General features: G+C 49.4%; 1 protein-coding gene across 1 annotated transcript in view; it reads left to right on the top strand.

Moving 5' to 3' along the window:
• Window positions 1-1,149: 1,149 nt before the first annotated feature.
• The window catches only part of LOC125462698 (BTB/POZ domain-containing protein KCTD20-like), a 32,717-nt gene continuing 19,509 nt past the window's right edge, over window positions 1,150-14,357 (top strand). Inside the window, exon 1 of the mRNA XM_059653231.1 lies at window positions 1,150-1,275. Within this exon, the coding sequence (XP_059509214.1) occupies window positions 1,265-1,275 (11 nt within the window). The 5' untranslated portion in view covers window positions 1,150-1,264. The remainder of the gene's footprint in view (window positions 1,276-14,357) is intronic.

The following is a 14,357-nucleotide window of genomic DNA, read 5'->3' as shown; positions in this document are numbered from 1 at the left end:
AGTGTGTCTGTGTTGAGTGTGTGTCAGTGTTGAGTGTGTATCTGTGTGTCTGTGTTGAGTGTGTATCAGTGTGTCAGTGTTGAGCGTGTGTCAGTTTTGAGAGTGTGTCAGTGTGTCAGTGTTGAGTGTGTATCAGTGTGTCAGTGTTGAGTGTGTGTCAGTGTGTCAGTGTTGAGTGTGTGTCAGTGTGTCTGTGTTGAGTGTGTATCAGTGTGTCAGTGTTGAGTGTGTGTCAGTGTGTCTGTGTTGAGTGTGTATCTGTGTGTCTGTGTTGAGTGTGCATCAGTGTGTCAGTGTTGAGTGTGTATCTGTGTGTCTGTGTTGAGTGTGTATCAGTGTTGTCAGTGTTGAGTGTGTGTCAGTGTGTCAGTGTTGAGTGTGTATCAGTGTTGTCAGTGTTGAGTGTGTGTCAGTGTGTCTGTGTTGAGTGTGTATCAGTGTGTCAGTGTTGAGTGTGTATCTGTGTGTCTGTGTTGAGTGTGTATCAGTGTTGTCAGTGTTGAGTGTGTGTCAGTGTGTCAGTGTTGAGTGTGTATCAGTCTGTCATTGTGTCTGTGTTGAGCGTGTGTCAATGTGTCTGTGTTGAGTGTGTATCAGTGTGTCAGTGTTGAGTGTGTGTCAGTGTGTCTGTGTTGAGTGTGTATCAGTGTTGGTAGTGTTGAGTGTGTGTCAGTGTGTCAGTGTTGAGTGTGTATCAGTGTGTCAGTGTTGAGTGTGTATCAGTCTGTCATTGTGTCTGTGTTGAGCGTGTGTCAATGTGTCTGTGTTGAGTGTGTATCAGTGTGTCAGTGTTGAGTGTGTGTCAGTGTGTCTGTGTTGAGTGTGTATCAGTGTTGTCAGTGTTGAGTGTGTGTCAGTGTTGAGTGTGTGTCAGTGTGTCAGTGTTGAGTGTGTATCAGTGTGTCAGTGTTGAGTGTGCATCAGTCTGTCAGTGTGTCTGTGTTGAGTGTGTATCAGTGTGTCAGTGTTGAGTGTGTGTCAGTGTGTCAGTGTTGAGCGTGTACCAGTGTAACTGTGTCGCAGTGTGTGTGTCAATGTGTGATCTGTCTTTCACACTGTAGCCCTTGGGAGGAAGAGGACTCTCATTCTGACTGTTGAAAGGAGCCGCCTCTCTCAGAAACCCCAGGGTCTGGGCGGGGAGACGGCTAATTGAGCAGAATTCAAACACTAGAGACCAGTCGTGTGTCGGCTTTGTTTTGTACATTTGCTTCCTGGCTGGGTGGAGAATTTCAGAACGGACGATGTGTTTGACTCGCGGGAGGGCATGCAAAAACAGTAAGAGTCTCAATGTTTCTGTGTCTCAGGAGTTGTAAACAAAAATGCTGTGCTTTGCTCCCACTGAGGAGATTGGCTGTTTGACTCGGTGGTTGGTGAATGCTTGCAACTCTGGGAATAGGGAAATACACATTTTGAGGCGGGGAAAGCAAGCTCAAAGATTGTGCAAACCACTTGACCACACAGGTAGAGCGTGTGCTGTGTGGATTTCACGGTCGTACTGTTGAGGGCGAGAGGATGTTGCTAGAGCTGGAGTAGGTTACAGAGCTGAGTGACATGTTTGCTGGCTGGAAAATCTGCAAGAGAACTAAATACCCTACTCTTCCGAGCTGTGTTGGACTGGAACAGCGAGTCGGCAGTGACCCCTCCACACTGTCTGGCTGGGCCAGGTTAGCACAGAGGGGTATTTGACTCTCAGCCTGGCTGTGTGCTTTCTCTGATTCCCAACTCACCAAATAAAAAGTGATAATGGGAACTGCAGATGCTGGAGAATCCAAGATAATAAAATGATGTCTGATGAAGGGTCTCGGCCCAAAACGTCAGCTTTTGTACTCCTGAGATGCTGCTGGGCCTGCTGTGTTCACCCAGTCTCAGATTTTATTATTGCCAAATAAAAACCTCACAGCTGGGGCTTGCAAAAACAGCACTACATTAGCCCAGGATCCTCCTGCACACCACCATGCAGTGGGACACACAAGGGTAATACACCTAGGCCCCTTCTTTTAAATTAATTCATGGGTCATAGGCATTGTTGGCTGGGCCCAGCATTTCGTGCCCATCCCTAGTTGCCCCTTGAGAAGGTGGTGGTGAGCTGCCTTCTTGAACTGCTGCAGACCATGTGATCTCGGTTGACCCACAATGCTATTAGGGAGGAAATTCCAGGGTTTTACCCAGTGACAGTGAGGGAACGGTGATATATTTCCAAGTCAGGATGGTGAGTGACTTGGACGGGAACTTGGAGGTGGTGGTGTTCCCATATGTCTGCTGCCCTTGTTCTTCCAGATGGAAGCGGTCGTGGGTTTGGAAGGTGCTGTCTGAGGATCTTTGGTGAATTTCTGCAGTGCATCTTGTAGATAGTACACACTGCTGCTACTGAGTGTCGGTGGTGGAGGGAGCGGATGCTTATGGATTTGGTGTCAATCAAGTGGCTGCTTTGTCCTGGATGATGTCCAGCTATTTAAGTGGTGTTGGGGCTGCAGTCATCCAGGCAAGTGGGGAGTATTCCATCACACTCCTGACTTGTGCCTTGTAGGTGGTGGACAGGCTTTGGGGAGTCAGGAGCTGAGTTACTTGCTGCAGTATTCCGAGCCTCTGGCCTGCTCTTGCAGCCACTGTGTTTATGTGGGGAGTCCAGCTGAGTTGCTGGGCAGTGATAACCCCCAGGATGTTGATAGTGGGGGATTCAGTGATGGTAACACCATTGAATGTCAAGGGGCTTTGGTTGGACTTTCTCTTATTGGAGATGGTCATAGCCTGGCGTTTGTGTGGCATGAATGCTACTTGCCACTTGTCAGTCCAAGCCTGGATATTGTCCAGATCTTGTTGCATTTGAACATGGACTGCTTCAGTACCTCGGGAGTCATGAACCCTCGCAGTCCTGATCAGCTGCCAGGAAAATAAACCAGCAGCTGGTTCGTCACGGCCACTTTGAGTGCTGACTAACCCACAGTACACATTCACCTAACCTCATCAGTGCTGATTGCAGGGATAGAGGGGGCAGGTACTCACGCTGAGAATGCCTTCCATATCTACCCCTATTCAAGCCCCTCACACCCCTGAGTGAGGGGGGAGTGAGGGGTCACTCGGAGCGATGGGGGGTGAGGGGACACTCAGAGCGATGGGGGAGCAAGGGGTCACTCGGAGCGATGGGGGAGTGAGGGGTCACTCGGAGTGATGGGGGAGTGAGGGGTCACTCGGCGCGATGGGGGAGTGAGGGGTCACTCGGAGTGATGGGGGAGTGAGGGGTCACTCGGAGCGATGGGGGAGTGAGGGGTCACTCGGAGTGATGGGGGAGTGAGGGGTCACTCGGCACGATGGGGGAGTGAGGGGTCACTCGGAGTGATGGGGGAGTGAGGGGTCACTCGGAGTGATGGGGGAGTGAGGGGACCCTCGAAGTGAGGGGGCAGTGAGGGGTCACTTGGAGTGACAGGGGAGTGAGGGGTCACTCAGTGAGGAAGATGGGGTGTCCCACAGTGAAGTGCAGTGAGAGTGGAGCTTAGCCAGTTGCTGAGTTTGCAGTGAGCATGAGGCCTTCCTGATGGATAATGGATTGAACTGCAGGAGCGTTGTGTATTGCTGAGCTCTGACCCAGTCTCTGTCCCAGTAGCTACTCCCAGAGTCCATGCTGGCTCATTTATCACTCGGAAATAACTAACAGCCAATACAAATCATGCGGGCCCCTTCGCACTGCTCCTCTATCCAACCAGAAAAACAAACTGCTCTCCTGGCTGCTGGAAAGTCTTTCCAAAATAATACCCAGGGTTTCCACTCCCACCCCCCACCCACTGGATTCCTCACCAGAAACAACCAGCTTCAGCTCTGAGATAATGGGAACTGCAGATGCTGGAGATTCCAAGATAATAAAATGTGAGGCTGGATGAACACAGCAGGCCAAGCAGCATCTCAGGAGCACAAAAGCTGACGTTTCGGGCCTAGACCCTTCATCAGAGAGGGGGATGGGGGGAGGGAGCTGGAATAAATAGGGAGAGAGGGGGAGGCGGACCGAAGATGGAGAGAAAAGAAGATAGGTGGAGAGGAGAGTATAGGTGGGGAGGTAGGGAGGGGATAGGTCAGTCCAGGGAAGACAGACAGGTCAAGGAGGTGGGATGAGGTTAGTAGGTAGCTGGGGGTGCGGCTTGGGGTGGGAGGAAGGGATGGGTGAGAGGAAGAACCGGTTAGGGAGGCAGAGACAAGGTGGACTGGTTTTGGGATGCAGTGGGTGGGGGGGAAGAGCTGGGCTGGTTGTGTGGTGCAGTGGGGGGACGGGATGCACTGGTCTGGTTTAGGGATGCAGTAGGGGAAGGGGAGATTTTGAAACTGGTGAAGTCCACATTGATACCATTAGGCTGCAGGGTTCCCAGGCGGAATATGAGTTGCTGTTCCTGCAACCTTCGGGTGGCATCATTGTGGCACTGCAGGAGGCCCATGATGGACATGTCATCTAGAGAATGGGAGGGGGAGTGGAAATGGTTTGCGACTGGGAGGTGCAGTTGTTTGTTGCGAACTGAGCAGAGGTGTTCTGCAAAGCGGTCCCCAAGCCTCCGCTTGGTCTCCCCAATGTAGAGGAAGCCGCACCGGGTACAGTGGATGCAGTATACCACATTGGCAGATGTGCAGGTGAACCTCTGCTTAATGTGGAATGTCATCTTGGGGCCTGGGATAGGGGTGAGGGAGGAGGTGTGGGGACAAGTGTAGCATTTCCTGCGGTTGCAGGGGAAGGTGCCGGGTGTGGTGGGGTTGGAGGGCAGTGTGGAGCGAACAAGGGAGTCACGGAGAGAGTGGTCTCTCCAGAAAGCTGACAGGGGAGGGGATGGAAAAATGTCTTGGGTGGTGGGGTCGGATTGTAAATGGCGGAAGTGTCGGAGGATAATGCGTTGTATCCGGAGGTTGGTAGGGTGGTGTGTGAGAACAAGGGGGATGAGCTCTGAGCTGTTTACAAGCTTAGCACATGTCCCCAGTTTAAAGTAACCGTCTGTCTCTCACACACAGCCTCACACCCATACCCTCACCCACTCACCCAACCGCACCCTCACACATACCCTACACTCACACACCTACACCCTCACACACACTCACCCAGTTACACACACACTCTGTCACACACACCCTCACACCCATACACTCTCTCACACACTCACCCCAACCGCACCCTCACACATACCCTACACTCACACATCTACACCCTCACACACACTCATCCAGTTACACACATACTCTCTCACACACACCCTCACACCCATACCCTCACACACTCACCCCAACCGCACCCTCACACATACCCTACACTCACACACCTACACCCTCACACACACTCACCCAGTTACACACACACTCTGTCACACACACCGTCACACCCATACCCTCACCCACTCACCCAACCGCACCCTCACACATACCCTACACTCACACACCTACACCGTCACACACACTCATCCAGTTACACACACACTCTCTCACACACACCCTCACACCCATACATTCCCTCACACACTCACCCCAACCGCACCCTCACACATACCCTACACTCACACACCTGCACCCTCACATCCCTACACTCCCTCACACACTCTCTCTCACACACACACACTCAGTCACCCACATACACAGACACGCACAAACGCACCACCCTCAGCACCCCAGTGTTGATCTATCTCGTTGGGTAACTGTTCCTCCCCACTGCCCCAGGTTCTCTGCTCAGACTGCTGTCTCTGGTCAGAGGGTCAGAGCGTCATAGAGATGTACAGCATGGAAACAGACCCTTTGTTTTAACTTGTCCATGCTGACCAGATATCCTACATTAACCTAGTCCCATTTGCTAGCATTTGGCCCATATCCCTCTAAACCCTTCCTATTCATGTACCCATCCAGATGCCTTTTAAATGTTGTAACTGTACCAGCCTCCACCACTTCCTCTGGCAGCTCATTCCATACACACACCACCCTCTGTGTGAAAAAGTTGCCCCTCAGGTCCCTTTAAAATCTTTTCCTGCTCACTGTAAACCTATAACCTCTCATTTTGGACTTCTCCTACCCCTCCATTATAAAATCATAAGGGGCTATTCACCCCAGACAAACCCCTCATGATTTTATAAACCTCTATAAGGTCCCCCCTTAGCCTCAGTTGCCCCTGGGAAAATAGCCCCAATCTATTCAGCCTCTCCCTGTAGCTCAAACCCTCCAACCCTGGAAATACCCTTGTAAAGCTTTTCTGAAATCTTTCAACTTTCACAACATCCTTCCTGTACCAGGGAGACCAGAATTAAACACAATATTCTAATTGTGAAAGGGATGAAGGATAACGGGGAGAAAGTGGGAGAGTGGGGTTGAAAATGCTTGAATGGCTCAGTAGGTTCAATGGGCTGAATGGCCTAATTTCTGCTCCTATGTCTTATGGTCTAAGTGGCCTAACCACTGTCCTGTACAGTTGCAACACGACCCTCCCCAACTCCTGTACGCAATGCACTCAGCGTTAAAGGCAAGCGTACCAAAGACCTTCTTCACTGCCTTGTCTACCTTTCCAGGAAATGTGAACCTACATCCCTAGACCTCTTTGTTCAGCAACACTCCCCAGAACCACACCATTAAGTGTGTAAGTCCTGCCCTGATTTGCCTTTCCAAAATCCAAGTGAAATTCCTCAGCCCATCTGATCAACTCTGACATAACCTTCTTCATTGTCCACTTCAATTTCACTGTCATCTTCAAACTTACTAACCATACCTCCTATATTCACATCCAGAGCATTTATATAAATGACGAAAAGCAGTGGACCCAGCACTGATCCTTGTGGCACTGTAATGGTCACAGGCCTCCAGTCTGAAAAGCAACCCTCCACCACCCACCCTCTTCTACCTTCGAGCCAGTTCTGTATCCACTGTTAGTTCTCCCTGTATTCCATGTGCTCTAACCTTGCTAACTAGTCTACCATGAAGAACCTTGTCAAATGCCTTACTGAAGTCCATATAGATCACATCCACCGCTCTGCCCTCATCAATTCTCTTCGTTACTTCTTCAAAAATGCAATTAAGCTAGTGAGACATGATTTCCCATGCACAAAGCCATGTTGACTGTCCCTAATCAGTCCTTGGCCTGCTGTGTTCATCCAGCTCCACACATCATTATCTCAGATTCTCCACCATCTGCAGTTCCTACTGTCTCTGATAGATAACAAATAGGGCCGGAACTAATCTCTCCTCCCTCCACTCCTTCCATCACTGTCTGTCTGTCTCTGTGTGTCCCAGAAATGTTGAACATGAAACCACAGCCACAGGGAGGCTGTCAGGCAAGTCTCTGGTCAGACCGTCCTATGGTTGATGCAATCGCTGAGAAATTTGAATGCTGGAGGTTGTATTGAGAAAATGCAGGGCATTAACCCTTGGGAGTTTCAGTCATGAGGAGAGAGTTAGTCCTGGTAGCCTTGTAAGAAGGAAACTAGAAGCATGTTATGAGATTTATAAATATGGTTACATTTTGTGACAGTGCCTTTACATTTGTGATAAATTGGGGTCGCGTAACCTGTTCTGATCTCTGTCTGACAGTAGATCCTAGATGGTTTTGTTGTTATAGATCAAACAAAGGCATAAGTTATTTTAGAAGGCTCTTTTGTTTGGGCACTTCTTAAGGTTTTCCTGGCAACATTTTATTCTTCAGGGGCACATTTTGATTTTCAGGGGGGAGGAAGAGTTTGGAATCCTCTGAGTAAGGGTCATCGGATCCGAAATGTTAACTCTGTTTTCTCCTCCACAGATGCTGCCAGACCTGCTGACCTTTTCCAGCAACTTTGTTTTTGTTCCTGATTTACAGCATCCGCAGGTCTTTTGGTTTTCAGGAGTTTCTTTTCAGTTCTCACTAATTTATTAGAAAATGTAATCATGTAATGAGAGTGCCCTCTGTATTTATGCTGGCATATTGGGTATTAGCACTCTAACAGAATTTAGCGAACTTCATCATCATCCTCTAAAATTTATCGACTCTCCACTAAACATAAAATCATGCCACACAAGGGAAGTATTTATTTTCCAGAAATTACTTGTTTAACAACAGGCAAAGATTAACAAAACATTGTTTTTTTCAGATTAACAGATGCACAAAAAGCCATCACCATAAACATAGCTCCCACAAACTGATGATGGTTCAGTGAATGTGTTCCCAGGCAGACATCAGGCTGCATCATATTAACCAGGCTGTTTCTACCTTTTTACTACACTTCCGATCGCACCCTCATTCATCTGCAAGGAACCCATTACCTCAGCAAAAAATCTCAGGTCTTAGTTCTCCAAGTTGGCTAAACATTTCCTCTCTCTACACCCCCACTCCTCTGTCTCTCTCACTCTCTACACCCCCACTCCTCTGTCTCTCTCACTCTCTACACCCCCACTCCTCTCTCTCTCTCCCTACACCCCCACTCCTCTGTCTCTCTCACTCTCTACACCCCCACTCCTCTGTCTCTCTCTCTCCCTACACCCCCACTCCTCTGTCTCTCTCTCTCCCTACACCCCCACTCCTCTGTCTCTCTCTCTCCCTACACCCCCACTCCTCTGTCTCTCTCTCTCCCTACACACCCATTCCTCTCTCTCTCTCTCTACATCCCACTCCTCTGTCTCTCCCTACACCCCCACTCCTCTCTCTCTTTCTCTCTACACCCCACTCCTCTGTCTCTCCCTACACCCCCACTCCTCTCTCTCTTTCTCTCTACACCCCACTCCTCTGTCTCTCCCTACACCCCCACTCCTCTCTCTCTTTCTCTCTTTCTCCCAACTCCTTTCTCTCTCCCCCTCCCACTTCTCTTTCTCTTTTTCTCTTGCTCTCTCTCTCCCCCTCCCCACTTCTCTCTCTCTCTCTCTCACCCCCCACTCCTCTCTCTCTTTCTCCTCCTCCTCACTTCTCTCCCTCTGTCTCCCCCTCCCCACTTCTCTCTCTCTCTCTCTTCCCTTCCCCACTTCTCTGTCTCTCCCCCTCCCTACTTCTCTCTCCCCCCCCGACTTTTCTCTCTCTCTCTCTCTCTCTCTCTCTCCCCCTCCCCACTTCTCTCTCTCTCTCTCTCCCTCCCCACTCCTCTCTTCTCTCTCTCTCTCTCTTTCTGAGTCTACCCTGTATCTTTCTGAGCTGCATCAATTCTGACACGGGGTTGCTGGCCTGTGTAGGCCTGGTGTCTCAAAGTGTCCCAAAAGCATTTAGGACAATGGTTCCGATTGTAAGCCTCATGGTAACATAGTGACCAATCAGCGATTTTGTTTTTCTCTCCTGTGGTATAAATAGTTTCCCCCTTTGAGATTTGGTATTCTTGTGTCTGTCCTGATGACTGAAAGCTGACAAACCGGAGATAACACAGCGTGGAGCTGGATGAACACAGCAGGCCAAGCAGCATCAGAGGAGCAGGAAGCCTGGCATTTTGGGCCTAGGCCCTTCATCACCCCACTGCGAAGCCTCCTCTAAGGGTGCCTACCTTGAAGAAGCTACCCACCACTCTCTCTCAGACCTGGAGAACGTGTTCCTTTGTTTCTCAGCAAGGCTCTAGCTCTGTGCTTCAAACAACCGCTTTTGAAACATGGCTCGAGCTGTTCGGAGCTAAGGCTTGGGCTTTCACCGTGTTAATTGCGGGATAAATATCAGCAAAGGTTGTGGGAGGATGCCCAGCTCTTCATTTAAACAGTCATGGGATCTTCCTCTGCCCCCCCATCCCAAACAGCTGGCGAAGTGATCAGCCTTACCTCCCAGCTGAAAGCACCTTCAGCAGGCTCCTGCCATGATGCACTGAGCCTGTTTTTGATTAACTTCTCCAGAGTGGGGCCTTTTAATGTGAGAAGAGAACATTGCAGCAAACTGATCCCAGGGCTGAAGTTTGAGCTGCCTGTTTATTTGCAGAGATGCCGACAGACCTGCACATATTTCCGGCACTTTCCACTTGGATTTCAGATGTACTGGGCTTTTTCTCCCCTTCGGAATTTGAGATGAGCTTGTTTACTCACCTGGGGATACATCAGTTTGAGTGCCTGATTTGAGTCTGTCACCTTGTGTGTGTGTGTGTGTGTGTGTGTGTGTGTGTGTGTGTGTGTGTGTGTGTGTGTGTGTGTGTGTGTTTGGGTGTGTCTCTGTGTGGGTGAGTGTGTGTGGGTGTGTCTATGCGTGAGTGTGTGTGGGTGCGTGTGTGTGTAAGGGTGTGTGTAATGTGTATGAGGGAGTGTGTGTGTGTGTGTGTGTGTGTGTGAGGAAGTGTGTGTGTGTGTGTGTTTGGGTGTGTCTATGTGTGGGTGAGTGGGTGCGTGTGAGGGTGTGTTAGGGAGTGTGTGTGGGTGAGTGGGTGCGTGTGTGTGTAAGGGTGTGTGTAACGTGTGTGAGGGAGTGTGTGTTAGGGAGTGTGCATGAGGAGGGAGTGTGTGTGTGGCCACTGTACCTTGCTCTGATCTAAGCTGAAGCCAATCCAGTCCTGGAGAAGTCAGGTGCCACAGTGAGAATTGGCTGGTCAGATTGTCACTTTTTAAAAAAAGTCTCTGGAGGTCAGTTACTGAATGTACCCCCGTGGATCTGCCAATATAAGTTAAACATGAGGAATAAAATAAAAACTGAATGAACTGTGGATGCTGTATATCAGGAACAAAAACAAGTTGCTGGAAAAGCTCAGCAAGTCTGGAGCATCTGTGAAGAGAAATCAGATTTACCGTTTTCAGGTCTGGTGACCCTTCCTCGGAACAAAATAAATTTCAAACTAACCTTGCTGTTAGTGTTAGCACAACTGTCTAAGTTCTGTAAAGCTAGTCTCCTGTATTCCCATACTCCCATTGAATTCTCTACGCTAAATAAAAAGCTAAAGAACTGCGGACACTGTAAATCAGGAACAAAAACTGAAGTTGCTGGAAAAGCTCAGCAGGTCTGGCGGCGCCTGCGAAGGAGAAAACAGAGTTAACATCTCGGGTCCAGTGACCCTTCCTCAGAATTCTCTACGCTGACTGACATCCTGGATTGCCGCGCCTTTCTCTGTCTGTTATTGGATCCCTGGTGCTAAGGCACAGCATGGTCTTTTTCTCTGCCTTTTTGTAATGGGCTCAACTGTTCCCCTTGGGTTTGAAACCTATTAAAATGTGTGCGATCAGAATAGACACCTCAAACTCACAATCTTAAAATTATTAACTACAACTTCCCTTTCTTAACACAAAATATGTAAAAATATAATTTAAACAAAGTTAAACCTTGTTTTTCACAGTGTGTAGGACAGGGATTGTGTGATGTTGTTTGAACTGCTGCTTAGCCTGTCCCAGGCAGCAGACGCTGGAACGGGACCATGGATAGTCTGAATGACAGAGTCGTGTACTTTAAGGATCTTGCAAAGGTTTGTAGCTCGGGTTGTGGGTGAGGTTGTTAACTTGCTCGCCGAGCCGGCTGGTTTTGTACAGACATTTCATCACCATGCTAGGTAATATCATCAGTGCGGCTTCTGATGAAGCGATGTCGTTCTACTCCGTTTGGTATGTACGTGGTCCGGTCTGTTAAGTTGGGTTGTGTCATTTCCGGTACTGTTCGGCATGGGTTTGTATGTGGGGTCTAATTCCACGTGTTTGTTGATTGCATTATGGGTGGAGATTTCCCGTGCTTGTCTGCTGGGATGGTCATGTTGTCCCAGTTAAATTGTTGGCCTTCATTGTCCGAGTGCACTGAGATGAGGGAAAGTTCATTGTGTGGTTTTGATGCCAGCTGGTGTTCATGTTTTCTGATATCTAGTTTCCTTCTAGTCTGGCTGACGTAGTGTTTGTTGCAGTCATTGCAAGGTACTTTGTAAACTACGTTGGTTCTGCATGTCATGGGTATGGGGTCTTTGGCTCTTGTGAGTGTTTGTTGTAGTGTAGCTGTGGGTTTGTGTGCCACCATGATTCCTAGTGGTTGTAGGAATCTTGTTGTCAGTTCTGATATATTCTTGATATTGGGTAGTATTACCAGTGTATTGGAGCATACTGTGTCCTCCTGGCGTTGCATGTCCAGTAGACACTTGCGGATGAGTTGTTGGGATATCCATTGTTAGCAAAGACCTTGTATAGATCTTGTTTCTCCTTCTTGCATAGTTCTGGCATGTTGCAGTGAGTTGTGGTCCATTTGAACAGTATCCTAACATAGCTTTGCTTGTGGATGTTAGGGTTATTGCTGTGGAAACTGAGGATTTGGTCAGAATGGGCTGCCTTCCTATATACTGTGGTTTGGAGCTCCCTGTTGGTTATTTGTCCTACGCTGACATCTAGAAACGGAAGTTTATTGTTATCTTCCTCTTCTCTGGTAAATTTGATCCCAGTGAAAACGTTGTTGATGAGATTATGTGTCTCTTCTAATTTGGTGCTTTTGCTGATGACAAATGTGTCGTCCATGAATCAGATCCATGGTTTTGGCTGTCTGCGGGGGTGAGTAATATGTTCCAATCTTTGCAATGACTGCCTCAGCAATAAGCCCTGAGATGGGTGACCCCATAGGCGTGCCATCGATTTTTTTTGTATACATGACCATTAAAGGTAAATTGTGAGGTGGGCCATGGGTCCAGGAGTCTGAGTATGTTATCCTTGCTGATGGAGCTGTTGGAGTCAGTGTTTCTGCTGTATCCAGTAATGTGGCAAGTTTGTTTAGCGAGTGATATGTTAATAGACATGAATCGTGCTGTGACATCAAAGGATACCATAACCTTGTGGTTGTTTTTAATGGTTTTTGAGGTTGTTAAGCAATAGCTGGGTTGAATGGATGGAGTGGGATGATCCACCCACCAAGTGTTTCAGTCTCTGCTTGGTCAGTTGGTGTGTAGGTGTGCCTGCTAGGGAGGCTATGGTTCTGAAGGGGGATGTCTGGTGAGTGTGCTTTGGGTAGTCTGTAGAAGCAGGGGGTGTCCGAGCTTTCTGGTTTCATTTTCATGTCTTGGTTACTTGTCCCGCATTTTTTAGTCTCCTCAGCATTTGGGTGAGCCTGTTTGCTAGCTATGGTAACAAGGTGTAGAGTTGGATGAACACAGCAGGCCAAGCAGCATCAGAGGAGCAGGAAGGCTGACGTTTCGGGCCATTTCTGAAGAAGGGTCTAGGCCCGAAACATCAGCTTTCCTGCTCCTCTGATGCTGCTTGGCCTGCTGTGTTCATCCAGCTCCACACCTTGTCATCTCAGATTCTCCAGCATCGGCAGCTCCTACAATCTCTGCTAGCTGCGGTGTTGTGTCTATCACCACCTATTGGTAAGTGTGTGTATCTGCAAGCAGTGCCTGTGCTTTCTCAATGTAATATAATAAAATGTGAGGCTGGATGAACACAGCAGGCCAAGCAGCATCTCAGGAGCACAAAAGCTGACGTTTCGGGCCTAGACCCTTCATCAGAGAGGGGGATGGGGTGAGGGTTCTGGAATAAATAGGGAGAGAGGGGGAGGCGGACCGAAGATGGAGAGAAAAGAAGATAGGTGGAGAGAGTATAGGTGGGGAGGTAGGGAGGGGATAGGTCAGTCCAGGGAAGACGGACAGGTCAAGGAGGTGGGATGAGGTTAGTAGGTAGATGGGGGTGCGGCTTGGGGTGGGAGGAAGGGATGGGTGAGAGGAAGAGCAGGTTAGGGAGGCAGAGACAGGTTGGACTGGTTTTGGGATGCAGTGGGTGGAGGGGAAGAGCTGGGCTGGTTGTGTGGTGCAGTGGGGGGAGGGGACGAACTGGGCTGGTTTAGGGATGCAGTGGGGGAAGGGGAGATTTTGAAACTGGTGAAGTCCACATTGATACCATTGGGCTGCAGGGTTCCCAGGCGGAATATGAGTTGCTGTTCCTGCAAGGTTCGGGTGGCATCATTGTGGCACTGCAGGAGACCCATGATAGACATGTCATCTAAAGAATGGGAGGGGGAGTGGAAATGGTTTGCGACTGGGAGGTGCAGTTGTTTGTTGCGAACTGAGCGGAGGTGTTCTGCAAAGCGGTCTCCAAGCCTCCGCTTGGTTTCCCCAATGTAGAGGAAGCCACACCGGGTACAGTGGATGCAGTATACCACATTGGCAGAGGTGCAGGTGAACCTCTGCTTAATGTGGAATGTCATCTTGGGGCCTGGGATAGGGGTGAGGGAGGAGGTGTGGGGGCAAGTGTAGCATTTCCTGCGGTTGCAGGGGAAGGTGCCGAGTGTGGTGGGGTTGGAGGGCAATGTGGAGCGAACAAGGGAGTCACGGAGAGAGTGGTCCCTCCAGAAAACAGACAGGGGTGGGGATGGAAAAATGTCTTGGGTGGTAGGGTCGGATTGTAGATGGCGGAAGTGTTGGAGGATGATGCGTTGTATCTGGAGGTTGGTGGGATGGTGTGTGAGAACGAGGGGGATCTCCTTTGGGCGGTTGTGGCGGGGGCGGGGTGTGAGGGATGTGTTGCGGGAAATGCGGGAGACGTGG

Source organism: Stegostoma tigrinum, chromosome 21 (genome assembly GCF_030684315.1).
Source record: "Stegostoma tigrinum isolate sSteTig4 chromosome 21, sSteTig4.hap1, whole genome shotgun sequence".
In the NCBI taxonomy this organism is placed as follows: domain Eukaryota; kingdom Metazoa; phylum Chordata; class Chondrichthyes; order Orectolobiformes; family Stegostomatidae; genus Stegostoma; species Stegostoma tigrinum.
Note: the sequence above shows the minus strand (reverse complement) of the source record. Positions and strands in the feature narration are given on the sequence as shown.